The 22,898-nt window shown below is 42.7% G+C and overlaps 1 protein-coding gene across 2 annotated transcripts in view; it reads right to left on the reverse strand.

The window, feature by feature from the left end:
* LOC129021659 (ubiquinol-cytochrome c reductase complex assembly factor 1) overlaps positions 1 to 22,898 on the reverse strand; it is a 111,212-nt gene that overhangs the window by 41,822 nt on the left and 46,492 nt on the right. For both annotated transcript variants that reach the window (XM_054467405.2, XM_063659167.1), the window contains 2 exons: positions 22,747 to 22,804; positions 2,864 to 2,972 (listed from right to left, as the gene is read on the reverse strand). In XM_054467405.2, the coding sequence (XP_054323380.1) occupies positions 2,864 to 2,972; positions 22,747 to 22,804 (167 nt within the window). The remainder of the gene's footprint in view (positions 1 to 2,863; positions 2,973 to 22,746; positions 22,805 to 22,898) is intronic.

Here is a 22,898-nt window from a genome sequence, read left to right on the forward strand (position 1 = left end):
TTCCTGCAGTCCAGGAGTCAGCAACTTATGGCTCATTAAGCTATTCAGGATAGAGACAGCTGTGGCCCATATGGCTAGTGAGACTACTTCCAGCAGAATTTAGTCAACAATGATAAGAAGAACAGGTTCACTAAAGGAAGAGCTACTGCATAATTGCCTGGCAGTCAGCCAGGGCTTTGGCTGACCAGGAGGTATCGCTGGCCATCATTAAATAGGACTGAGACTGCCAACACCACCTTATGTCCACTGTGTGCTGCCACGGAGTTGGGTGGTAAGTACTTGAGGGCATGTGGGAACATTCAGCTGGATGAATAACTTAAAGGCTGCTGATCGCACTCTGGGCAGCTGTGATATTGTGAAATATATAGTTGGTCTTCAACTCCTTTCCTGGCATACAACTCCTAAAATCTTTGGCCTTTCCAAAGTGGTGTCGTTTTGTATGCTAATGATTGGTGGCTGGCAGCACTTAGGTAGCTTCAGGGTAGGGGCTGGTCACTGGAAAGACCAAGGGAGGATTAGAAGGTTAGGACTTTCTGTCCCATCTCCCAACCTCCAAGGAGGGCAGAGAGGCTGACTGATTTCCAATGGCCAGTGGTTTAATCAGTTGTGCCTACATAATGCAGCTTCCATAAAACCCTTAAAAGGACTGGGTTTGGAGCACTTCCAGATAGCTGAACAGGTGGAGGTTTCTGGACAGCTGCACACCAGGAAAGGTATGGAATCTCCTCACCCCTTCTCACATCTTGTCCTATGCATCTCTTCATCTGTATCCCTTGTAATGTCCTTTATAATAAACCGGTAATGTAATAAGTGTTTCCCTGAGTTCTGTGAGCCGCTCCAGCAAACAGAGCGGTTCCTGTGAACCAAAGGAAAGGGTGGGGAACCCCAATTTATAATCAGTTGGCCAGAAGCACAGGTAAAACAGCCTGGAGCTTGCAATTGGTGTGGCAAGTTGGGGGCAGTCTTGTGGGCAGAGCCCTCAACCTGTGGGATCTGACACTATCTCCGAGTACACAATGTTGGAATTGAATTGGGTTAGAGGACACCCACCTGGTGACCTCTCTCCAGAATTGATTGCCTGTTTGCTGTGTGGGGAGAAACTCCCACAAATGTGTCACAGAAACCTTCTGTGTAATTGTAATTGAGTGAGGGAGCAGAAAAAATACTTTTTTTCCCTATGTTACACAGCAGCTATGACAGAAAGAAAGCAAAAAATGAAAAAGGAACCAAAGAGGACGATTACAAAGATAACTCTCAGGTGAAGGATACCCATCAACTCAAAAATGGTTACTTTTCTCCTTCCTTGAAGGTAAGAAAAAATAACATTAAAAAAAAAGGTTACTTCTGGGGAGTTAGATTGGGGGGAAGAAAGACACTTGTTTTTGACACTCAATACTGTTTACTCTTTGATTTCTATTCTATGAGCATATGTAACTTTTATAATATGTCCATAAACTTTGTTTACTTCTCAGTCCACAGGGAGAACTTTGCCCTGTAATGAAAGAAACCAAATTAACCCATTTCATGACCCAGTCACGGTTCTACTTTGGATGCTCCCAAGCTGGGAGGCAATGAAATGAGAAGTAACAGGGAACTACAAGCTACTAAAACGTGATCTAGATACACAAAATACACAACATAAACAAAAGAAGATACTATTGGGAGGTGAAGCCAGCTGGGCTTCTGGGTTGGGTGGGGACTTGCACCAATCAGCACTCTGTGTCTAGCTAGAGGATTGTAAATGCACCAATCAGCATTCTGTAAAAACGCACCAATCAGCACTCCGTGTCTAGCTAGAGGATTGTAAACGCACCAATCAGCACTCTGTAAAAACGCACCACTTTGTGTCTAGCTAAAGGATTGTAAACACACCAATCAGCACTCTGTAAAATGGACCAATCAGCAGACATGGGCAGGGACAAATAAGGGAATAAAAGCTGGCCACCCCAGCCAGCAGGGGCAACCCGCTCGGGTCCCCCTTCCACACTGTGGAAGCTTTGTTCTTTCACTCTTCACAATAAATCTTGCTGTTGCTCACTCTTTGGGTCCGCACTACCTTTAAGAGCTGTAACACTCACTGTGAAGGTCTGTGGCTTCATTCTTGAAGTCAGCGAGACCACGAACCTACCGGAAGGAAGAAACTCCAGACACACCATCTTTAAGAGCTGTAACACTCACTGCGAAGGTCTGTGGCTTCATTCTTGAAGTCACGAGACCAAGAACCCACCAGAAGGAACCAACTCCGGACACACCATGATCTGTATAACCAACTATATTCTAGTGTTTTGGTTTCATTTTTCTATTGTCATTACATCCCATGTGACATATATATACAATATATTCCCCTTTCTCAGGTTAATTATTAAATGTACTAATGTACATTTTCAGAAGGTATCTTACCAGACTCTTCTAGGTTGCCAGTGATCAAGGAGCTTGAGTTTCAGTTCCTGAGGACAGTGCAGGCCCCATACCAGGGCCTCCCATCAGAGCTAATTTATAGAAGGACTGGTTCAAATATTGAACTGGTGTCAAAGGTATAGTATCCTTAACTAGATTATCATTTGATTCCCTCCATTCACCAAATCCATCCCTCCTATCACCACGATTTGGGCTTCACAATCCCGTCTCCATACAAGATGACTTCACACTGACAAATCACTATAATGTGTATAAACACATAAAGTATCTGTGGAGTATTAGTTTCCACAGAGGCAGAAAAAGTGACTTTAGCTGAACTGCCACTTGATAGTAGGCAGCATTTCACAGAAATCTAAAAGCAGGGCCATTTTAGAACAGATAAAACTCCAAACTCAAACCCTTCTCTGGAATTGTCCAGGACGAGCATCTGACAGCACTCACTTACCCCCATGACTCTGCCACGCTGCTGAACATCCTCCCACATAAAATGAACTATGATACGACACATGTACTTCCCACTCCGGCCTTCCTGCTTCATTCGGACTAGACACATCCTGGGTGGGAAGAAGATAAAAAAAGTCTTGGCTGTTTGCATTTTTCACATCACACATTTCCACTGAAGGTCTCCGCATCTAAGAGTGAGTTTAGCAAAGGGCACCAAATCAAACTGGAAGTGAACTTTTTTTTTTTTAACTTTTACTGAGATATAACAAAGATGCTATTAAGTGTATAAATCTTAAGTGTACAGCCTGATAAATTTTTATGTATTATACATACACCCACACAAGCACCACCCAGATCGAGATACAGATTATTTAGGGCACCTCTGAAGGCTCCCTCATACCTGGAGGGAACCACATTTTGTTGTTAGGAGATAAACAAGTCTGAATCCTTCATTTTACTGATGAAAGCAGGAGTCCTAAAGACAGAAAGTAATTTGCCCAACACCAGAGTCTGTAAAACTGGGTATAGAACTGTGCTGTCCAATACAGTGGCTCCCCTGTGGCTATTGAGCATTTTAAATATGGCTAGTCAAAGCTGAGATGTGGCACAAGTTTAAGATTTCAAAGATTTAGTTGAAGAAAAAGAATATAAAATATCTCAATTTTTAATACTACTTTCATGTTGAAATAATATTTAAGATACACTGGGTTAGATAAAATCTATTAAAATTTGTTTCTTTTTACTTTTTCAAATGTAGATACTAGAAAATTTTAAATTACATACATGGCTTGGCGTTATATTTCTGTTGGACAACACTTGTCCAGAACACAGATCACAGAAAGTATTATGATTACGTTTGTGTAATTATCCAGTTGCTTCCCCCACCAGAATGCAAGCTCTACTGAAGATAAAGATCAAGTCTGGTTTTTGTCAACATTTTATTTCCAGGGCTTAAGTACAGTAGGCACTCAATATACACTTGCTGAATAAATAAATGAACAAACACCATAGGGCCAAGTTTAGGACCCTTTCCCCTATACCACATTTGCCTCTAGTCAGTCCAGAGGGCTTTCTGCTCAAGATCTCACATAATCTAAACATATAAGAATTATATTTTATTATATATAGGAATATAAGCAAGGTCCCCAACTTTTCAAACTAGTTCCTCTTTTCATGCATGACCACAGTTCATTCTTTTTTGTTTTCTCCTTTTTTTTTTTTGAGACGGAGTCTCGCTCTGTCACCCAGGCTGGAGCACAGTGGCACCATCTCGGCTCACTACGAGCTCTGCCTCCCAGGTTCTCGCCATTCTCCTGCTTCAGCCTCCCAAGTAGCTGGGACTACAGGTGCCCGCCACCACGCCCGGCTAATGTTTTTGTATTTTTAGTAGAGACGAGGTTTCACTGTGTTAGCCAGGATGGTCTCAATCTCCTGACCTGTGATCTGCCCGCCTCAGCCTCCCAAAGTGCTTGTTTTCTCCTTTTTGAGACAGGGTCTCATTCTGTCACCCAGGCCGGAATGCAGTGGCACAAACACAGCTCACTGTAGCCTCGACCTCCCGGGCTTAAGGGAGCCTCCTGCCTCAGCCTCTGTGTAGCTGAGATTACAGGTGTGCACCACCACGCCCAGCTAATTTTTTATTTTTTTGTAGAGATGGGGGGGTCTCAATTTGCATGTAAGCAGGTCTCGAACTCCTGGGCTCAAGACTTCCTCCCACTTCAGCCTCCCAAAGTGTGGGGATTACAGGTGTGAGGCACCGTGCCTGGCAGACTATACTTATTTTTATTGTTTCTCATTAAATAGCTTATTAAGCAGCTAAAATAGGGTTACTCACCTAAAAGACAATTCCTGTTATAATTATGGAATAGTTAATCCAACCTGACAATTCTATATCCATACACAATTGATCTTGCCAATTAAAATCTACCAGCAATAGTATGGTACAATGAAATGATTACAGCTTGGCCTGCCTCAACATCTTTGTTAATAACTAAGAAGGAGAAAAGAAAACATATTTACCAAATTTGCAGATGACAAGAAGCTGGGCAGGAAAACAAATGTGCCAGATGATCCAACCATGAACCAAAAATACTTCAACAGGTTGAATCTAACAAGATCAACCTAATGCGGATAAATTCAGGATCCTGCATTTGAATCTAAAAGAACAACTGTAAAAGTACAGCACAGATAAGTCATGCCTACCTATGTGTGAAAAGACTTACAGGCTTAAGTTGATATTATGTGCTCAGTAGGATTCAAGAGGATAACAATGTTGCCCTCCAAATTAATGTGATTTTAGACACAGTAATGCAAATATAATGCCATCATGTGTAAAGTGAGACTTTTGTTATACTCAACACAAACCAGAACCTATTTAAAATACTATCCACAGTTTTGAACATTACATTTTAAGAAATAGGAGGACTAGAAGTATCTTAAGAAGACCAGAAGATACTTAACCTGGAGAAAGACAGGAAAGTTGACTTAAACATTGTAGAAAGGCAATTAAACTGTTTACCAAAGAGAATCAGGTCAGGCCTGGTGGCTCACACCTATAATCCCAGCATTTGGGAGGCCAAGGCAGGAGAATCACTTGAGCCCAGATGTTTGAGACCAACCTGGGCAACACAGTTGGACCCCGATTCTACAAAAAATATGAAAATTAGTCAGATGCCGTGGTGCATGCCTGTAGTCCCAGCTACTCAAGAGGCTGAGGCAGGAGGATCCCTCCCAAAAGGTCAAGGCTGCAGTGAGCCATGATGGTGCCACTGGACTCCAGTCTGGGTAACGGAGTGAGACCCTGTCTCAACAAACGAACAAACAAACAAATAAAACCAAAGAGTTAGAATCAGAACCAATGGGCAGGCCATAGAGGGAGAAAGATATAATCAACATTGAACAGCAAAATCAAAAGCTTACTAACAGGAATGTCTAAAGTTTTGTTTTTTTAATTTTAGAGACAGGGTCTTGCTCTGTCACTCAGGCTGGAGTGCAGTGACACAATCATAGCCCACTGTAACTTCAAACTCTTGGACTCAAGCCATCCTTCCACCTCGGCCTCCCAAAGCCCTGGGATTATAGGCATAAGCCACTGTGCCTGGCCTGAGTGTCTGAAGATTTGAATAAAGAAACTGACAACCTCAAAAAGTAGAGAATTTGCCTGTCACTGAGAAGTGAATCAACGCTTGGTGGGAACTCCGGTATCTGACAGAAGGTTGACAACATGGCCGGGTGCAGTGGCTCACACCTGTAATCCCAGCACTTTGGGAGGCCAAGGCCAGTGGATCACCTGAGGTCAGGAGTTCGAGACCAACCTGGCCAACATGGTGAAATCCCGTCTCTACCAAGAACACAAAAATTAGCCAGGTGTGGTGGTGTGCGCTTGTAATCCAGCTACTCCAGAGGCTGAGGCAGGAGATCTGCTTGAACCCAGGAGGCAGAGGTTGCAGTGCCAAGATCGCACCACTGCACTCCAGCCTGGGCGACAGAGTGAGATTCCATCTGAAAATAAAAAGAAGGCTGACTACATGATCCCAAATGAGATTTATTGATGTGATTCAAAATCTGTAGGCCAGGCGCAGTGGCTCACGCCTGTAATTCCAACACTTTGGGAGGCCGAGGTGGGCGGATCACCTGAGGTCAGGAGTTCAAGACCAGCCTGGCCAACATGGTGAAACCCCGTCTCTCCCAAAAATATAAAAAATTAACCGGGCGTGGTGGCACACACCTGTAGTCCCAGCTACTTGGGAAGCTGAGATAGGACAATTGCTTGAACCCGAGGGGTGGAGGTTGCAGTGGGGCCAAGATCGCGCCACTGCACTCCAGCCTGGGCGACAGAGCAAGACTCTGTCTTAAAACAAACAAAAAAAAAAACAAAAAAACTGTAACCTCTGACCCCAGGTAATGCTTAAGAAATAGCACTTTGTAGGCTGGGTGTGGTGGCTTACACCTGTAATCCCAGCACTTTGGGAGGCTGAGGTGAGCGGATTACTTGAGGTCAAGAGTTCAAGACCAGCCTGGCCAACATGGTGAAACCCTGTTTCTACTAAAAATACAAAAATTAGCCAGGTATGGTGGCACACGCCTGTAATCCCAGCTACTCAAGACACTGCGGCAGGAGAATCGCTTGAACCCGGGAGGCAGAGATTGCAGTAAGCCAAGATCACGCCACTGTACTCCAGCCTGGGTGACGGGGCCAAAAAAAAAAAAAAAAAAAAAAAAAAGCACTTTGTGACAATAATGAAACAGGTCACAGAAAAAAGATTTGGCTACTTTATAGGACACAGAGCATATTCCACAGCAGAAACAAACTGGGAAAAAGTTTAACAGTCCTTTTTCATAAGACTTTTCTAAAGTTAATCAAATCCCTCATGTCAGCCTCTCACCTGAAAAGACACTGTGTGTTTTGATGCTTAAGTGTTGTCAGAGGCCAATTCATCAACAGCAATAGTGAGGTAATGGAATTCTTCATTTATTTGAAAATTCTGTAGTTTGTTAATACACCTGCCCTCTGAGGTTTAAAAGGCACAGATTTTCTCAGACCATAAACTTTCTAACTGTATCAACATGGGATGAAGTGTTTTTTGTTTCACAACACAGTTTGTTCTATAGCCCTTCCAGATAACAGTGGGCTCAAATGGTTATCCAGTTGAAAAGATAAGGCAAAACGAAGACACTTTCAAAATGGTGACTGACAATTCACTCAATGAACATAGGAGTTCCTGTTGTGTGAAGGTGTATGGTTGGATGCTGTGGGGATTAGAGTGATGGCTAAAACTAGAACCCAGCTTTTATGGAGCAGTTTCCTCTAGGGGTACACCACACATAAACAGCCCTAAAAGGGAATGCCATAGATCTCCCAAGAGAAGAGTGCAATGGAGTTTAAGAGGATGACTTTTGGCTGAGTAGAATTAGAGAAAGCTTCATGGAAAATGAAACACTGTACCTGGATCTTGGAAGGATAAGCTGAAGTTGAACAGGTTGAGACAAAAGACAAAGGGAATGTCCAACTGATGGAATGTTCTAAGCAAAGGCAGGGCCATGGAAGAGTTCAGGATGTTAAGGTAACAGTGAATACCTAGATTGTGGGGAGGACAGGGTATAGGATGCAGAAAACTGAAGCCAGAAAGGTCATGAAGAGCTTTGAAATGACTTGCTAAGAAAAAGCACAGACTTCACTCAGCAGAGAGTGGCCAGTTACTGGAAGAAGATTCATTCCTTAGCACTGACAGCAGATGAGTCTCTGAGAAGTTAACCCTTTCTTCCCAGCCTCAATCCTATAATTAAATATATAAATATCACCAGTGCTGGAAAAGGACACATTTGGTGAATATAGTCACGTACCACATAACAATTTTGGTCAACAAGAGACCACACATATGAGAGTGGTCCCATAAGATTATAATGGAGCAGAAAAATTCCTATCACCTGGTCTAGATGATCCTGACCTGGTAGAGGCCTAGGCTAATGTGAGTGTTTGTGTCACAGTTGGTTTTTGTTCTTTTTTCAGAGACAGGGTCTCACTTTGTCACCCAAACTGCAGTGCTGTGATACAATCACAGCTCACTGTAACCTCAAACTCTTGGACTCAAGCTATCCTCCTGCCTCGGCATCCCAAGTAGCTAGGACTACGGGTGCACGCCACTGCGCCCGGCTAATTTTTTAAATTTTTTTGTAGGAGACAGGGTCTCACCATCTTGCCCAGGCTGGTCTCGAATTCCTGGGCTCAAGTGATCTACCTTGGCCTCCCGAAGTGCTAAGATACAGGCACGAGCCACTGCGCCCAGCTCTATGTCTTAATTTTTAACAAAATTTTTAAAAGTAGAATAAAATTTAAAAAAACAGACAAAAGGTTACAGAATAACAATATAAAGAAAGCTATATAATGTGTGCTTTAAGCTTAAAATGTCAGAGTCAAAAAGTTTTTTTAGGCTGGGCACAGTGGCTCACACCTGTAATTCCACAACTTTGGGAGGCCGAGACAGGTGGGTTATTTGAGGTTAGGAGACCAGCCTGGCCAACATGGTGAAACCCCATCTCTACTAAAAATACAAAAATTAACCAGGCGTGGTGGCGCACGCCTGTAGTCCCAGCTACTCAGGAGGCTGAGGCAGGAGAATCGCTTGAACCCGGAGGTGGAGGGTACAGTGAGCCGAGATCATGCCACTGTAGTCCAGCCTGGGCAACAGAGCAAGACTCTGCCTTAAAAAAAAAAAAAAAAAAAATTTAAATTAAAAGTTTATAAAGTATAAATGTTACAGTAAGCTAAGTTTAATTTATTATTGAAGAAAAAATTTCAAAATAAATTTAATGTAGCCTATGGCCAGGTGTGGTGGCTCATACCTGTAATCTCAGCACTTTGGGAGGCCAAGGTGGGAGGACTGCTTGAGCCCAAGAGTTCAAGACCAACCAAGGTAACAAAGTGAGACCCCACCTCTACAAAAAAACGTAAAAATTAGCCAAATGTGGTGGTAAGCGTCTGTAGTCCCAGCTATTGAGGAGGCTGATATGGGAGGATTGCTTGAGCCTGGGAGGTCAAGGCTGCATTGAGTTCTGATTGTGCCACTAAATTCTGGCCTGGATGACAGAGTGAGACCCTGTCTAAAAAAAAAAATTAGCTTAGCTTAAGTGTACAGTGTTTATAAAGTCTACAGTAGTATATAGTAATGTCTGACTCATCCAGAGCAACTTCTAGTTCTGCAAGCTCTATTTATGATAAATATCTTATACAAGAATGCCATTTTTTATTTCTTATATTGCATTTTTACTGTACTTTTTATATGTTTAGATACATTTAGATACACAAAGACTTACCATTATAACTGCTTACAGTATTCAGAACAGTAATAAGTTGTATAGGTCTATAGCCTAGGAGCCATAGGTCATACCATACATCCTAGGTATATAATAGGCTATACCACCGAGGTTTGTGTAAGTATACTCTATGATGCCCACACAATAATGAAATACCTAATGATGCATTTCTCAGGACAGATCCCCATCATTAAGCAACACGTGACTGAATTTACTTTAATAGAACTATCATTTTCAGAATATTCTGATCCAGAAATATAAACTAAAGATTATACCTGCCTTTTGAGAAATATACAACCAGCAAAGATTGTTATAACTTGTACCTAATTTTGCTGATACTAACAGTTTAGAAGACATGGATTGACATCTGAAAATAAAAGGAGGGCAAATTCTCTCTCTTTTTTTTTTTCTTTTGAGACAGAGTCTTGCTCTGTCGCCCAGGCTGGAGTGCAGTGATGCCATCTTGGCTCACTGCAAGCTCCGCCTCCTGGGTTCACGCCATTCTCCTGCCTCAGCCTCCCGAGTAGCTGGGACTACAGGTGCCCGCCACTACACCGGGCTAATTTTTTGTATTTTTAGTACAGATGGGGTTTCACAGTGTTAGCCAGGATGGTCTCGATCTCCTGACCTCATGATCCGCCCGCCTTGGCCTCCCAAAGTGCCGGGATGACAGGCGTGAGCCACCATGCCCAGCCAAAGGAGGGCAAATTCTCATTACTCCTACAACATTAGACCCAATAAGTTCAACAGACCTTTTATTGATGCAGAACACTAAATATTGTAACTCTTCATTTAACAACACAGATAGATTCTTGGAAACTGTAACTGTAAGCTTAACAACTTACGAAACCTATTTTACCATAGGCTAAGTGACATAAACAAGAGTTATATTCCTACAGTATATTTCTGGTCACAAAAACATCACTAAACTTCTAAATAAAGACCCAAAAGACTTCCAATATTAAACACTGAAATAATGTGAGCTATGCATACATTATGGCAGGGCACACTCACACCCACACCCACTCCAATAGGACAATTTAGACATGCCAGTTCACCTTGTGTGCACATCTGGGATGTGGAAGGAAACAGGAGGACCCAGAGAAAACCCACCTAGACATGGACAGAACATGCAAACTCCACACAGGCAGTGGCCCCAGATGGGAATTGTTATTTTTTTCCTCATCACTGTTAAAACAAAGTGACATTGAACAGAACAACGTCATTTGAAGAACTGCTATATAAAGCTCTACAGCAAATCTCATTACACATAAAGTTGTAAGACCAAAGCAAAGAATCAGTCTTCCTATCAACCGGAAGTTACTGAAGATTCCCATGAGTTCTACTGGAAAAATAAGATTCTGATCCACAGGGCTGTCCAATCACCAGTACCACATTCAGCTAATTAAATGCTCACCTAATTCTTTCCCTGAGTTTGTGAATCGAATTCACTAGGTAGTTAAGGACAGAAAAGTCGTCTTGTTGTGAAGGACTTTTTTTGTTTATCCTCTGCAAGGGAAAAGCAGAGCCGAAGGCTGGGCCAAAATCTTAAGACAGTCAGCTGCCTGGAATGTCCAGACAAGCAGCTGAATACCAATTCTTAGGCCACCTGACCTTGAAGCCTATCACATTCAATTTACTCTTGTTTGATAACTGTTTTTAATAGGTAATACATGCACATAGTAATAAAAACCAAGTCTCCTTCCTACCTTCATCCCCTGCCAACCAGTTCCTCTCCCAAAGGCAACCTCAGCTACTAGTTTCTTAGGAATCCTTCCACATATAACCTATACACATACAAGTTTATGTATGTCTGTATTCTTTTTACATAAATGGTACCTTCTTTATCTTCCCTTTTGTGCTAGCATTCTACACATACTATCTTTTTTTTTTTTGAAACAAGATCTGTCTCTATTACCCAGGCTGGAAAGCAGTGGTACAATCTCAGCTCACTGCAACCTCTGCCTCCTGGGCTCAAGCCATCCTTCTACCTCAGCCTCCCACCTCAGCCTCCCAAGTAGCTGGGACTTCAAGCATGCGCCACCATGCCCAGCTAACTTTTGTATTTTCTGTAGAGATGAGATGGGGTTTCGCCACGTTGCCCAGGCTGGTCTCAAACTCATAAGCTCAAGTGATCCTCCTGCCTTGGCCTCCCAAAGTGCTGGGATTATAGGCGTGAGCCACCACACCCAGCCAACATACTATTCTCAGACATTAAGAAAAAATTACATCTGATATTGGAATGGAAGGATGGAAGTGAAGAAATCTCAACTCCAACTCTGTGTTTCATCCACAGACACCCCAGTGAAAACTTTTGGACACCAGAGATAATAGATTACTACTAATTTATTTGACCATTATTAGGGTGACATCTGATTGATGCTGAATTCAACTAGTTTATCTGGCAATTTTTCCTATTCTAAAAATGACTAACAGGAAGAAAGAAAGAAAAAAAAAACTTAAATAGCAAAAACGGACAAGTGCTATAATTAACAGTTAACACAACTACGTGCCAGGCACTATGCCAAGTGATTTGGATGCATTATTTTTCCTAATTTTTACAACAACTCCATGAAGCTGATACTTGTGTCCTTACTGTCCTCATTTCACAGGTGAGAAAATTGAGTCTTAGAGAAGTAACTTGCCCAATGATACAAACCTAGTAAGTGCTAAAACTGAGATCTGAACCTAGACAATCTGATCCCAGAGTCCTACTAAGGTTTTTGTTGTTTTTGCCTCCTTTAATGATTAGAACAAACCCTCCAGGATCTATTGACCCTATTTTTCACCAGTCCTCACAAGTACAGTAATTTAAGCTTCAAAACTAGCATCAAGTTAGAAATAACACATCAGAAAAAAAAAAAAAAAAAAAAGACTGGCTAACTGGAGGCAAGCACACCTATAACAAGAGTAACTGCTAGCAGCCTAATAGGAAAAGAGGAAATGAAAAATTTATTTAATAGAGACACGAAAAAAATAGCAGAGCAATTGAGGTTCAACAGGTACAACTCAAAGACAATAGTCTGGCAAAATACAGTTAAGAGTTATCAGGACATCCTGAATCATTCAGAAAAGGTTGAAGTATGTTGAATGGTAAAAGAAAATTAAATAGGCCAGGTGCAGTGGCTCATGCCTGTAATCCCAGCACTTTGAGAGGCCGAGGCAGGCAGATCACCTGAGCTCAGGAGTTCGAGACTAGCCTGGACAACACGATGAAACCTCATCTCTACAAAAAATACAAAAATCAGGCCGGGCACAGTGGTTCACGCCTGTAATCCCAGCACTTTGGGAGGCTGAGGCAGGCGGATCACCGGAGGTCAGGAGTTCAAGACCAGCTTGACCAACATGGTGAAACCACAGCTCTACTAAAAATGCAAAATTAGCTGGGCGTGGTGGCACATGCCTGTAATCCCAGCAACTCGGGAGGCCGAGGCAGGAGAATCGCTTGAACCAGGGAGGCAGAGGTTGCAGTGAGCTGAGTTCGTACCATTGCACTCCAGTCTGGCAACAGAGCAAGACTCCGTCTCAAAAAAATTAGTGGGGCACGGTGGTGCATGACTGTAGTCTCAGCTACTTGAGAGGCTGAGGCAGGAGAATCACTTGAGCCCCAGAGGTGGAGGTTGCAGTGAGCTGTGGTAGCGCCATTGTACTCCAGCCTGGGAGACACAGTGAGACCTTGTCTCAAAAAAAAAAAAAAAAGGAACAAAGAAAGAAAAATAAATAAAACAAAGTCAAAATGGTTAATAAAAATAAAAGACTTGAAGATCCTGCTACCCGCTGCAAAACAAAGCCAACACTTGTCACAGACTCTGACCATATAACAATAACGTTGAGTCATTAAGTAAGCTATTTCACAATACAGCTCACTTTAACTCACATCATGGGTGTATACCCTCATAATAAATGCCTAAATTTAACATTGAGAGGTCAAATTACATTTTGCCACTGATTTAAAGTCATAATGTCAGACCCTCTGTTGGAAACGAGGGGGAATTGAGAAGGGCAGGGGGCATTATGGAGGGGATAACACACTTCCATGCTAAAACATAATAAATAAAAACTGCCCTTAAGAATGCAGGCTGGGCGTGGTAGCTCATGCCTGTAATCCCAGCACTTTGGGAGGCCGAGGCAGGTGGATCACCTGAGGTCAGGAGTTCGAGACCAGCCTGGCCAACCTGGTGAAACTTCATCTCTACTAAAAATACAAAAATTAGCTGGGCATGGTGGCAGGTGCCTGTGGTCCCAGCTACTCCGGAGGCTGAGGCAGGAGAATCACTTGAACTTGGGAGGCAGAGGTAGCAGTGAGCCGAGACCGTGCCATTGCACTGCAGCCTTGGCATCAACAGTGAGAGACTCTGTCTCAAAAAAAAAAAAAAAAAAGCAAAATATCAGTGTGCCAATCTGTACCCAGGAAACAAAAAAATGCAAAATAAACTTTAAAAACAATCTTGTAATGAAAAAGATTCCTATATTAATTAACTAATCATTTATTGAACAAGTATTACTAAGCACCTACTCTGAATACAGACTGAATCTGTGCAGAAGCTACTACTCTGTTTAGGATCAAACTCAAGTTGCTCCTCCCAAGTTTGATGTGTCACCCAGGCTGGAGTGCAGTGGCATGATCTTGGCTCACTGCAATCTCTGCCTCCCGGGTTCAAGAGATTCTCCTGCCTCAGCTTCCTGAGTAGCTGGGATTACAGGCACCCACCACCACACCCAGCCAATTTTTGTATTTTTAGTAGAGACACGGTTTCACCATGTTGGTCAGGCTGGTCTCGAACTCCTGACCTCAAGTGATCCACCTGCCTCGGCCTCCCAAAGTGCTGGGATTACAGGCGTGAGCCACCGTGCCTGGCCTGATGATGTTCTTAAACCCACAATTTATTATTTAGGTTTTAAGCTTCACAGTACTATCCTTGTCTCTCAGTGATTCCAGTGGCTCATACATAATACTGATCTCTTTTACATATAAGAAAGGCAAATAACCCAGCTAGCAAAGTAAAGAAAAAAAGGAGTGTTCAAACCTGGCGTGCAAATATCTCTCAAAGGCAAGCATGGAGATGGGACAAAGGAAGAAAATGTCACTCGCTAGGAATATCAAATAATAAAGGGCTGAAGCTATCAATCCTGCCTTATGGAAAATAATAATGATTACTACCATTTACTATGTTCTGTAATGTGAGACTTGTCACTGTAAGATTCATTTACATTCATTCTCTCTCTCAGGACATTATAACTGTCCCCGTTTCACAGAAAAGAAAACACACTCTGAAGAGGTTAAGTAACTTAAGGTTGCACAGTAGAGAAGAAAGAAGCTGGAATGAAGCCTGAGCTCCCCCCTTTTTCTCCCATTCTGTGATAGCACCAAGAACCTCTTCCTGCTAAATAAGACAAATCGGAAGACAACAACACTGTCTGTAGAGTTCAAAGGAACAGGAGAGTTTCCTAGCTATGATTTCCTCCTGTCAGCCTAAATCTGGGAGGGAAGATTCTTGTTATTCCTGATGCTGACCTCCTGCCAGGTACTGGCAGCTCTGAGCATCCTGTCTCGCTCACTCTGCTTGGGCCCTCTGACAATGCCAGTTGTGTTTTGGCCTTGTTTCTTCCACATGATAGTTTATAAGCTGCTTAGAGTAGATCTGATTTTGAATTAATAAAGACTAGCGGGCACTTGGGCAGGTTTGTCACTCTGGCTGCTATGAAGGAATCCCAAAGGGGACTTTCACACAGCTTGTTTCCCTTACTCTGTCACCAGCTGAGGCCAAGAAAGCAGAGCCTAGATGGCTACACTCAAGCCCCAGCAGTGTGCTAATGAATGAGTTTATTGATCTGTAAGCTGGCATGCTGACCCTTTTCCAGGGCTGTGTACATGGCTATCTCCACCTGGTTTCCCAAACTCCCTCACCATGAAGCCTAACCCTTCTGGGGGGGAGCATGAGGGCCACAGGACAGCCTGTGGGCAAACAGACAAGTTGGGTGAGGCACTTCCTGAAGCCATCTCACCTGACAATGAGCCTCCTCCAAGAGCTACACCTGGCCTGCAACTTGCCTGTCAGATCCACTATAAAGAATAAGCCCCTGGGTACCAGGTATCAGCGCACTTAGGGTATGCAATGTTGGTAAAATGCTGCTGCATAGGCCTTTGCTTTGGGCAATAAAGCTACAAGCGTGGGTGTTTGAACACTGCAACTCTGGCTGCGGGAGGGCAAAAGAGGATGTGCACATGGCCAGGGCTCACCATGTATAGCAGGCCTGGGGTTGCTGGAATCCAGCAGAAGCCTGAATGCCCTACAGCTACATCAAAAATGCTGTGGTGGTTTTAAAGAGCCTCTGCAGAGGCTGCCAGTGTCTGCTGGTGCAGTTCTCTGGCTGTGCTGAGACTGGCACCAGTCTGCTTTCTAACCCTTTCCCATCCCAACACTTTAATTCCTTCTTTTCTTTCCCAAAGGCTTCTTCCCTTCAGCTTATGAAATCATTCCAGTGTTTCCCCATTTTAAAATAAAAAACAACTAAATGCTTCCCTTCTGAACTGTTTTTCTCTCAAGCGATCATCCCCTCATTTGAAACTTCTTGAAAAGTAGTTTACAATAACTTCTTTGCCTCTTAATTACTCCTCAATCCCATATAGTCTGTTCTGGCCCCCAGAAGGCCAAGGCAACTGCTTTCCTTGACCATCCCCAGGCAACCCCCCTTCCCCCTGTGATCCCGTATAATCTGTACATCACCCTGTGCTAATTTCAGGTTTACCTGAGGCCTCTGCCGGGACACAGATAGTGAGCGCCAAGAAACACAGGGCCCATCATACAGCTGGTGATCCGTAAATGTTTGCTATGCTCATATGACATGTTCATACTCAGGGGAAGAGACCCTTATCCCCTGACCACCAAATAGGACAATCAGAAAGGAAGCAAAATGTTTAGAAGGGGCAGGTAACCATAGTTAACTTCAGAGTTGTCTCGGGTCCACCACTACTGAGTAAGTGGCCTGAGACAATTCCTTAAAATTGCCAAAACTGTCTCCACATTTGCAAAATGAGAGAATTGGACTAGATCTGTAGTTTTTAAACTGCATTCTGAGTTTCCATGGAACTACTTAATGGTCTTTTTTCAGTGGGCACGTTGTGAAGATGTGAAGCAAGCAGGTCATTCCCACCTCCTTTTATCATATATATCATATATGGTGGCTGAGCATAAGATTTCATTTTTAAAAAGGACTCTGCTGATAAAAAGTTTGAAAACCACTAGATCCCTCTACCTGGAAGGCTTTTTCATCCACTCTTTCACTTGCTAACTTCTACTCACCCTTTAGGTGTCAATGTAAATGTCCTCTTCAGTGAAGCCTTCCCTGACTGACCCACCCCTAAACTAAATGAGGTTCCCAGCTTCTCCCACATAGCCTTGTCACATCCTCTCACTGCACCTATAACAGTTGTATTTTATTAGTGATTTGTTTAATGTCTCTCTTCTCACATAAGCCCTAAGAGGGCACGAAATAAATCTGTCTGCCGTACACAGTACCTTCAATCAAGAGAATAAATGCCATAATTTTATGAATCTATGTTTAAGTAGGTACTTAAGTATTAATTAATGTTAATTTAAGTATTTAATTAGTTACTTTAGTAGTTATAATTACTAAAGAGGAAAGCAACTTAATGCTTTCAGTTAGCCAGACCAGCACCTGAATTTCCTCTCCACCACATTCTAACTACTTCTTTGGGAAAGTTCTTTGACTTCTCTAAGCCCCTGATCCCTCATATGTACAATGAGAATAAAGTAGTTGTAAGCATGTGTGAAATAACGTATGTAAATAAATAAATGATAATATACATAAAACACCTAGTAGTAATTATATTTATGAAATACCTGACTTTAAAATAATCTTTAAAAACAGACTACATTTTACTCCCTCTCCATCCTACCTCCATCACAGGTATGTTCTAATTTTATTTGTTCCATTCCATTTTATAAAATTAATTTCTGCATTGAGAAGGTACTAGTGCTCCATGACAGTTTGAAAAGGGGAGTCTCTACAAATCTGTTAACACTTATAATGCCAACACAAATTCCAACTACATAAATCTCCCTGCCCAGAAGGGAAGGCTTCAAAGCAGAGATAACACCTGAATTGGATACTGAAAGAAAAACAGGAATTTGTCAAGTGGAGAGGCGGGGGAAGGGCCTTCTAGGCAGAAGAAACTTTGTGCAGAAGACTTCATATTTCTACTACATAGTTTTGCTTTTTCTTGCAGAGAAGGGAGTAGTGATGGTAATGGTGCCTAGAATAGCAACAGATGAGACTAGTAAAGGCACCATAGGTCACATTTGATCAGATGTGAATGCCATGATATGAAACTTTTATTTTCTGAAATGAAGTCTCGCTCTGTCATCTAGGCCAGAGTGCATGGCGCCATCTCAGCTCACTGCAACCTCAGCTTCCCAGGTTCAAGCGATTCTCGTGCTTTAGCCTCCTGAGTAGCTGGGACTATAGGTGCCCGCCACCATGCCTGGCTAATTTTTTTGTATTTTTATTAGACAGGGTTTCACCATGTTGGCCAAGCTGGTCTTGAACTCCTAACCTCAGGTAATCTGCCCACCTCAGCCTCCCAAAGTGCTGGGATTACAACCGTGAGCCACTGGGTCCGGCCAAAACTTGTATTTTATTCTGAGAACAATGGAGAACATTAAGGAGTGAGTGCATGTGTGTGCATATGTGTGTGTCTGTTTGTGTACTGACCCCATTTGTACTGAGAAGGCCAATGGAATGGGGACAGGGAAGCTAGAGGCCAAAGACCACTTTTCAAGTACTGTTGGTTGCAACTCAGTGAAATCAATTTAGTGGGTGACATCATCAATGTCCGTTTAAAATGAATTCAAATGGAATAGAAAATATCAGGGGTTCCCTCTCTCGGCCTTAGAGCCTCCCTCCCTGTCTCTGTACAGAGGAGCTGCTTCTTTTTTCCTTCCCCCTTCTTTCTTTTCTTTCTTGCCTATTAAACTCCTTGCTCCTTAAAACTAAAAAAAAAAAAAAAGAAAGAAAGAAAGAAAAGAAAATATCAGAGATTACCTGACATTATAAGGATAAATTTTACAGAACTTCTGTATCAGATTCATGTGGCCATTCTGGTCACAAAGTAACATGCATTTGTTACTACGGGTCAGAGTCAAAAAAATTTTGAGTTAGGTGACTGAGCTCGTGAAGGGGTGAGAGAAGAGACAAAGAAGGGCTCCCAGGTTTTTGGTGTGGGCATGATGCCAGTGGCCAAGATAGGGAATAGGGGAGGAGGCCTGCTTTTATCAAGTCCACGTGGGGATGCTGGACAGCGCAGACAGCGGCCTCTCTCAGCATTTTTTCAGCAGCCACAGTCAATACTAATCTTGTTCAGCAAAGACAATGAACACATAGTCATTGCAGCTGCAGGCTCAAGTGAGTATACAACTGATAAGGGTCCTCTAGGAGCTGGAGGGCGTCCCAGTCCTAAATCCTAAACCACAGAAAAACTGTGAAACTAAAAAAATCAGACAGGATAAGTGAAACACCATTTCCTCCAGGGAACTAACAGGGTGTGAGAAATCTTGTCCTTATTCTAAGAGTCAACAGGGAACCCTTACCCTTGGGAACCTAAGCAAACCTTCTGAAATGTCAGCCACCAGGGTATTTTTGTTTATCAGTAGGTTTGTTTGGTTTTGGTTTTGTTTGGGGGAGGAGGCATTATTTCTACTTTTCTGTTTTCTAAGCCTCCTCCCCCACCCCACACTACCACCTCCGAGAGGTACTTCAACCCCTACGCCTCCAGCAAGTCCACTGAGTCCTATAACCTTGATGTGGCTATCCTTCGGTTACCCTCCTGGAGCTTCAGGCTAAGAGAGCAGGGCCAATAGAACATGGCTTCTCCACAGACTTGGGGTGGATCCATCATTCCTCCTAACAGCCTGCCCACCCCACCCCTGCACGATTCCATTAGAAGAAAGAGTTCTCCAATTCTTGGAGGATCACAGCACAACTGAGCCCCAAACTAACTACTTTCCTGGTGACCCTTCCACTACATTCCTCAATAAACCTGCCCCAGACACATCAGGCAACTGGCTGCCCTCAAATATTCCATGTTCTTGTACACGTTCTATCTTTTGCTCCTAATATTCCCTCAATCTAAAATGCTCACCCTTTCTCTGACAGAAATTCTAGTCACTCTTCGTGGTGCATCTCAAATGTCACCTCTACCACAAAGCGACTCTTTATCCAACACTTCACCCCATCACCAAATCTGGATTTAGTTACACCACTTTGTGCTTCCACTGCATCTTCCTGTGTCTTGGGCACAGCATTTCTTTCACTGTCATGCATTATAGGCAATCGTGCTTTATGTCTGTTTTCCATTAGACTTACATTTCTTGAAGATAGAGACACAGAGTCTGTATCTGATTTGCCCAAAAGAAATTACCAGAAAAGAACACATGTCATACCCTTCTCTCCAACATCCCATGGTCCTGCACACACAGGTGGTCCTCAAGAAGAGTGCTGATTCAAACTGAAAAGCTACAGATTCTTTCCATCAAAACCTGCAGATCATTAGAACTAGGCGAGAGAAAGAGTGGAAGGGGAATCAAGTATACATTTGAAGCAGACAGCTTCCCTCTCTCGATTGAACCGGGGGTGGTACACCCTACTCCTCAGAAATTAAACCAACCTCAGCAAGGAAGATTAAGCAGGCACAGTTTGGAAACTTTAAAGAACTATAAGTAGTTTCGAGGTTCTCCCAGCTGCTGTTAGGCGGGTATTGACCTTGGGATGTGGTCACAGGGATTATATATTTTATTTTATTTTGCCATCCACTCCCTCTAACACTGATACCTCTAGCTATATGGGCAATAAAGAGTCTTTCATACAGGTTCTGAATATTATCTTTGAGCTCCCCTAGCCTTCTTGCAATCCTCCCACCTTTCCAGTGAGTAATTTTACAGTGCCACCTCTACAGTCCTCCTCTCCTAAAAAAGCACTTTTTCCCTTCAATATATGCAGCTTCCTTCCCTGAACGCTATGCCTTAACCTTCACCATTAAGACAACAGGAAGGCAGTGTGCCTTCTAAGCTACCTGATGCGTGGCACATTTCAAAGAACTAACAGGTAGAAGTATAAGGGTTTTGATAGTTGCAGCTTCCTTTTTGATCCTATAAGTACTTCTTACTCATATTTATTATATAACTTAGGTGTTCTGATTCATAATTGACCATTTTACACATCTTATCTCCCTCACTAGACTGTGAGCTTCCTGAGAACTATTCCCTAGTTCCCACAAAGTGCCCAGGATATGGTGTGCACTTAATAAACTACTGCTTAGAAAAAGATAGCATATGCCCTGTCTGGGAGGTGTACCCAACAGCTCCGAAGAGACAGCGACCATCGGGAGCAGGCCATGAGGACGATGGCGGTTTTGTTGAAGGGAAGAGGGGGGAAGTGTGGGGAAAGGATCAACTCAGGGTTAAATGGATTAAGGGCGGTGCAAGATGTGCTTTGTTAAACAGATGCTTGAAGGCAGCATGCTCTTTAAGAGTCATCACCACTCCCTAATCTCAAGTACCCAGGGGCACAAACACTGCAGAAGGCCGCAGGGTCCTCTGCCTAGGAAAACCAGAGACCTTTGTTCATGTGTTTATCTCCTGACCTTCTCTCCACTATTATCCTATGACCCTGCCATATCCCCCTCTCCGAGAAACACCCAAGAATCATCAATAAATACTTCATAAATTAAAAAAAAAAAAGGAGGGGGGTTTAATTAGCCAGGGGAGTGACCCAGTAACTGCACTTCTGAGTACTTATCTTAATAAATAAAAAGAAACAAAAACTTAAAAAAAAAAAAAAGAAAAAGAAAAAGATAGCATAGTCTGGGCATGGTGGCTCACGCCTGTAATCTCAGCACTTTGGGAAGCCAAGGCAGGTGGATCACTTGAGGTCAGGAGATTGAGACCAGCCTGGCCAAGATGGTGAAACCCTGTCTCTACTAAAAATACAAAAAAAATCACCTGGGCATGGTGGTGGGCTCCGGTAATCCCAGCTACTCGGAGGGCTGAGGCACAAGAATCACTTGAACCTGGGAGACGGAGGTTGTAGTGAGCCACAATTGCACCACTGCACTCCAGCCTAGGCAGCACGGTGAGACTATGTCTACAAAAAAAAAAAAAAAAAAAAAAAAAGCATAAAATAAACTGCCACCTTAGGCCCCTAAGCCAAACTCAGTGTAACTGTGTGAGTACAGAGGAAGAAACATTTCAGAGGTGATCAAAACCAAAAAGTATATAGTAGTCAGTTGTGTGATGCAAAGGCTCAGCTGAAGGCAGTCTCAAACAAGGGTGCTTTTGACAGGGCAGCCATTCCCATGTTCCTCAGATACTCACTATGGTCAAAGTAGTAGACTTAGTTCTCCAGAATTTACTTTCCCAAGATCTGGCAGTTCAATAAATACATTCCCCAGCCCCCGACTTCAACGACTCTCCTATATCCTGACCTTTAATACTGTGTAACATTAGATGAAAAATTGATTTTTTTTGGCTACTTATTTCACAGCCGAAGAAAAAATATACTGTTTAAGGTGTTAAATATTTTTACATGCAACAAACCTGGCATGAAGCTAACTTGTATGCACATTTTAGAGGTACAGGCGTAAATGTCAGTGCTATAATTTGTTATAGGTTTCTGATGACCAGCAATGAAAATGACCACGGATTCTCACAATTCAAACCACTTTTACGTAAATGTGAACTTTCCTAAAACAGCCAAGGGAGAGAAAACTTTCCATCCAAGCTCATAGAGTCTGTTAAGAGATACTGATAGTATTGTTCACTGGGTTAGGTGTTCTTTGAAAAAATCCTACAAATATTAGTTTCCTTCTGGGCCTATGCTTTGACCTTTAATAAAAATGTGCTTCAAGACACCAGTTATTAAAATGAAAGGAACAGTTTTTAACACCTGAACAACTGCCATTTCATATAATTAGCGCTGCTGAAGGCTATACCTTACAAGTCAGCAGTGTTTAAAAAAATACATTTGGTGACTTCATTTAAATTGCTCACTTACCAGACGTGGAGTAGGGTTATAAGAAACCATGAATTGAATGTATCAGGCATCTGACACCCTAGAAAATAACAATAAGGTATAAGTATGTGAGGGTTTAAAGGAAGCATATTGACCATATTTTAAATATTGGCAGGCACGGCACTTACGGTGCT

The sequence above is a fragment of the Pongo pygmaeus genome, chromosome 21, assembly GCF_028885625.2.
Source record: "Pongo pygmaeus isolate AG05252 chromosome 21, NHGRI_mPonPyg2-v2.0_pri, whole genome shotgun sequence".
Classification (NCBI taxonomy): domain Eukaryota; kingdom Metazoa; phylum Chordata; class Mammalia; order Primates; family Hominidae; genus Pongo; species Pongo pygmaeus.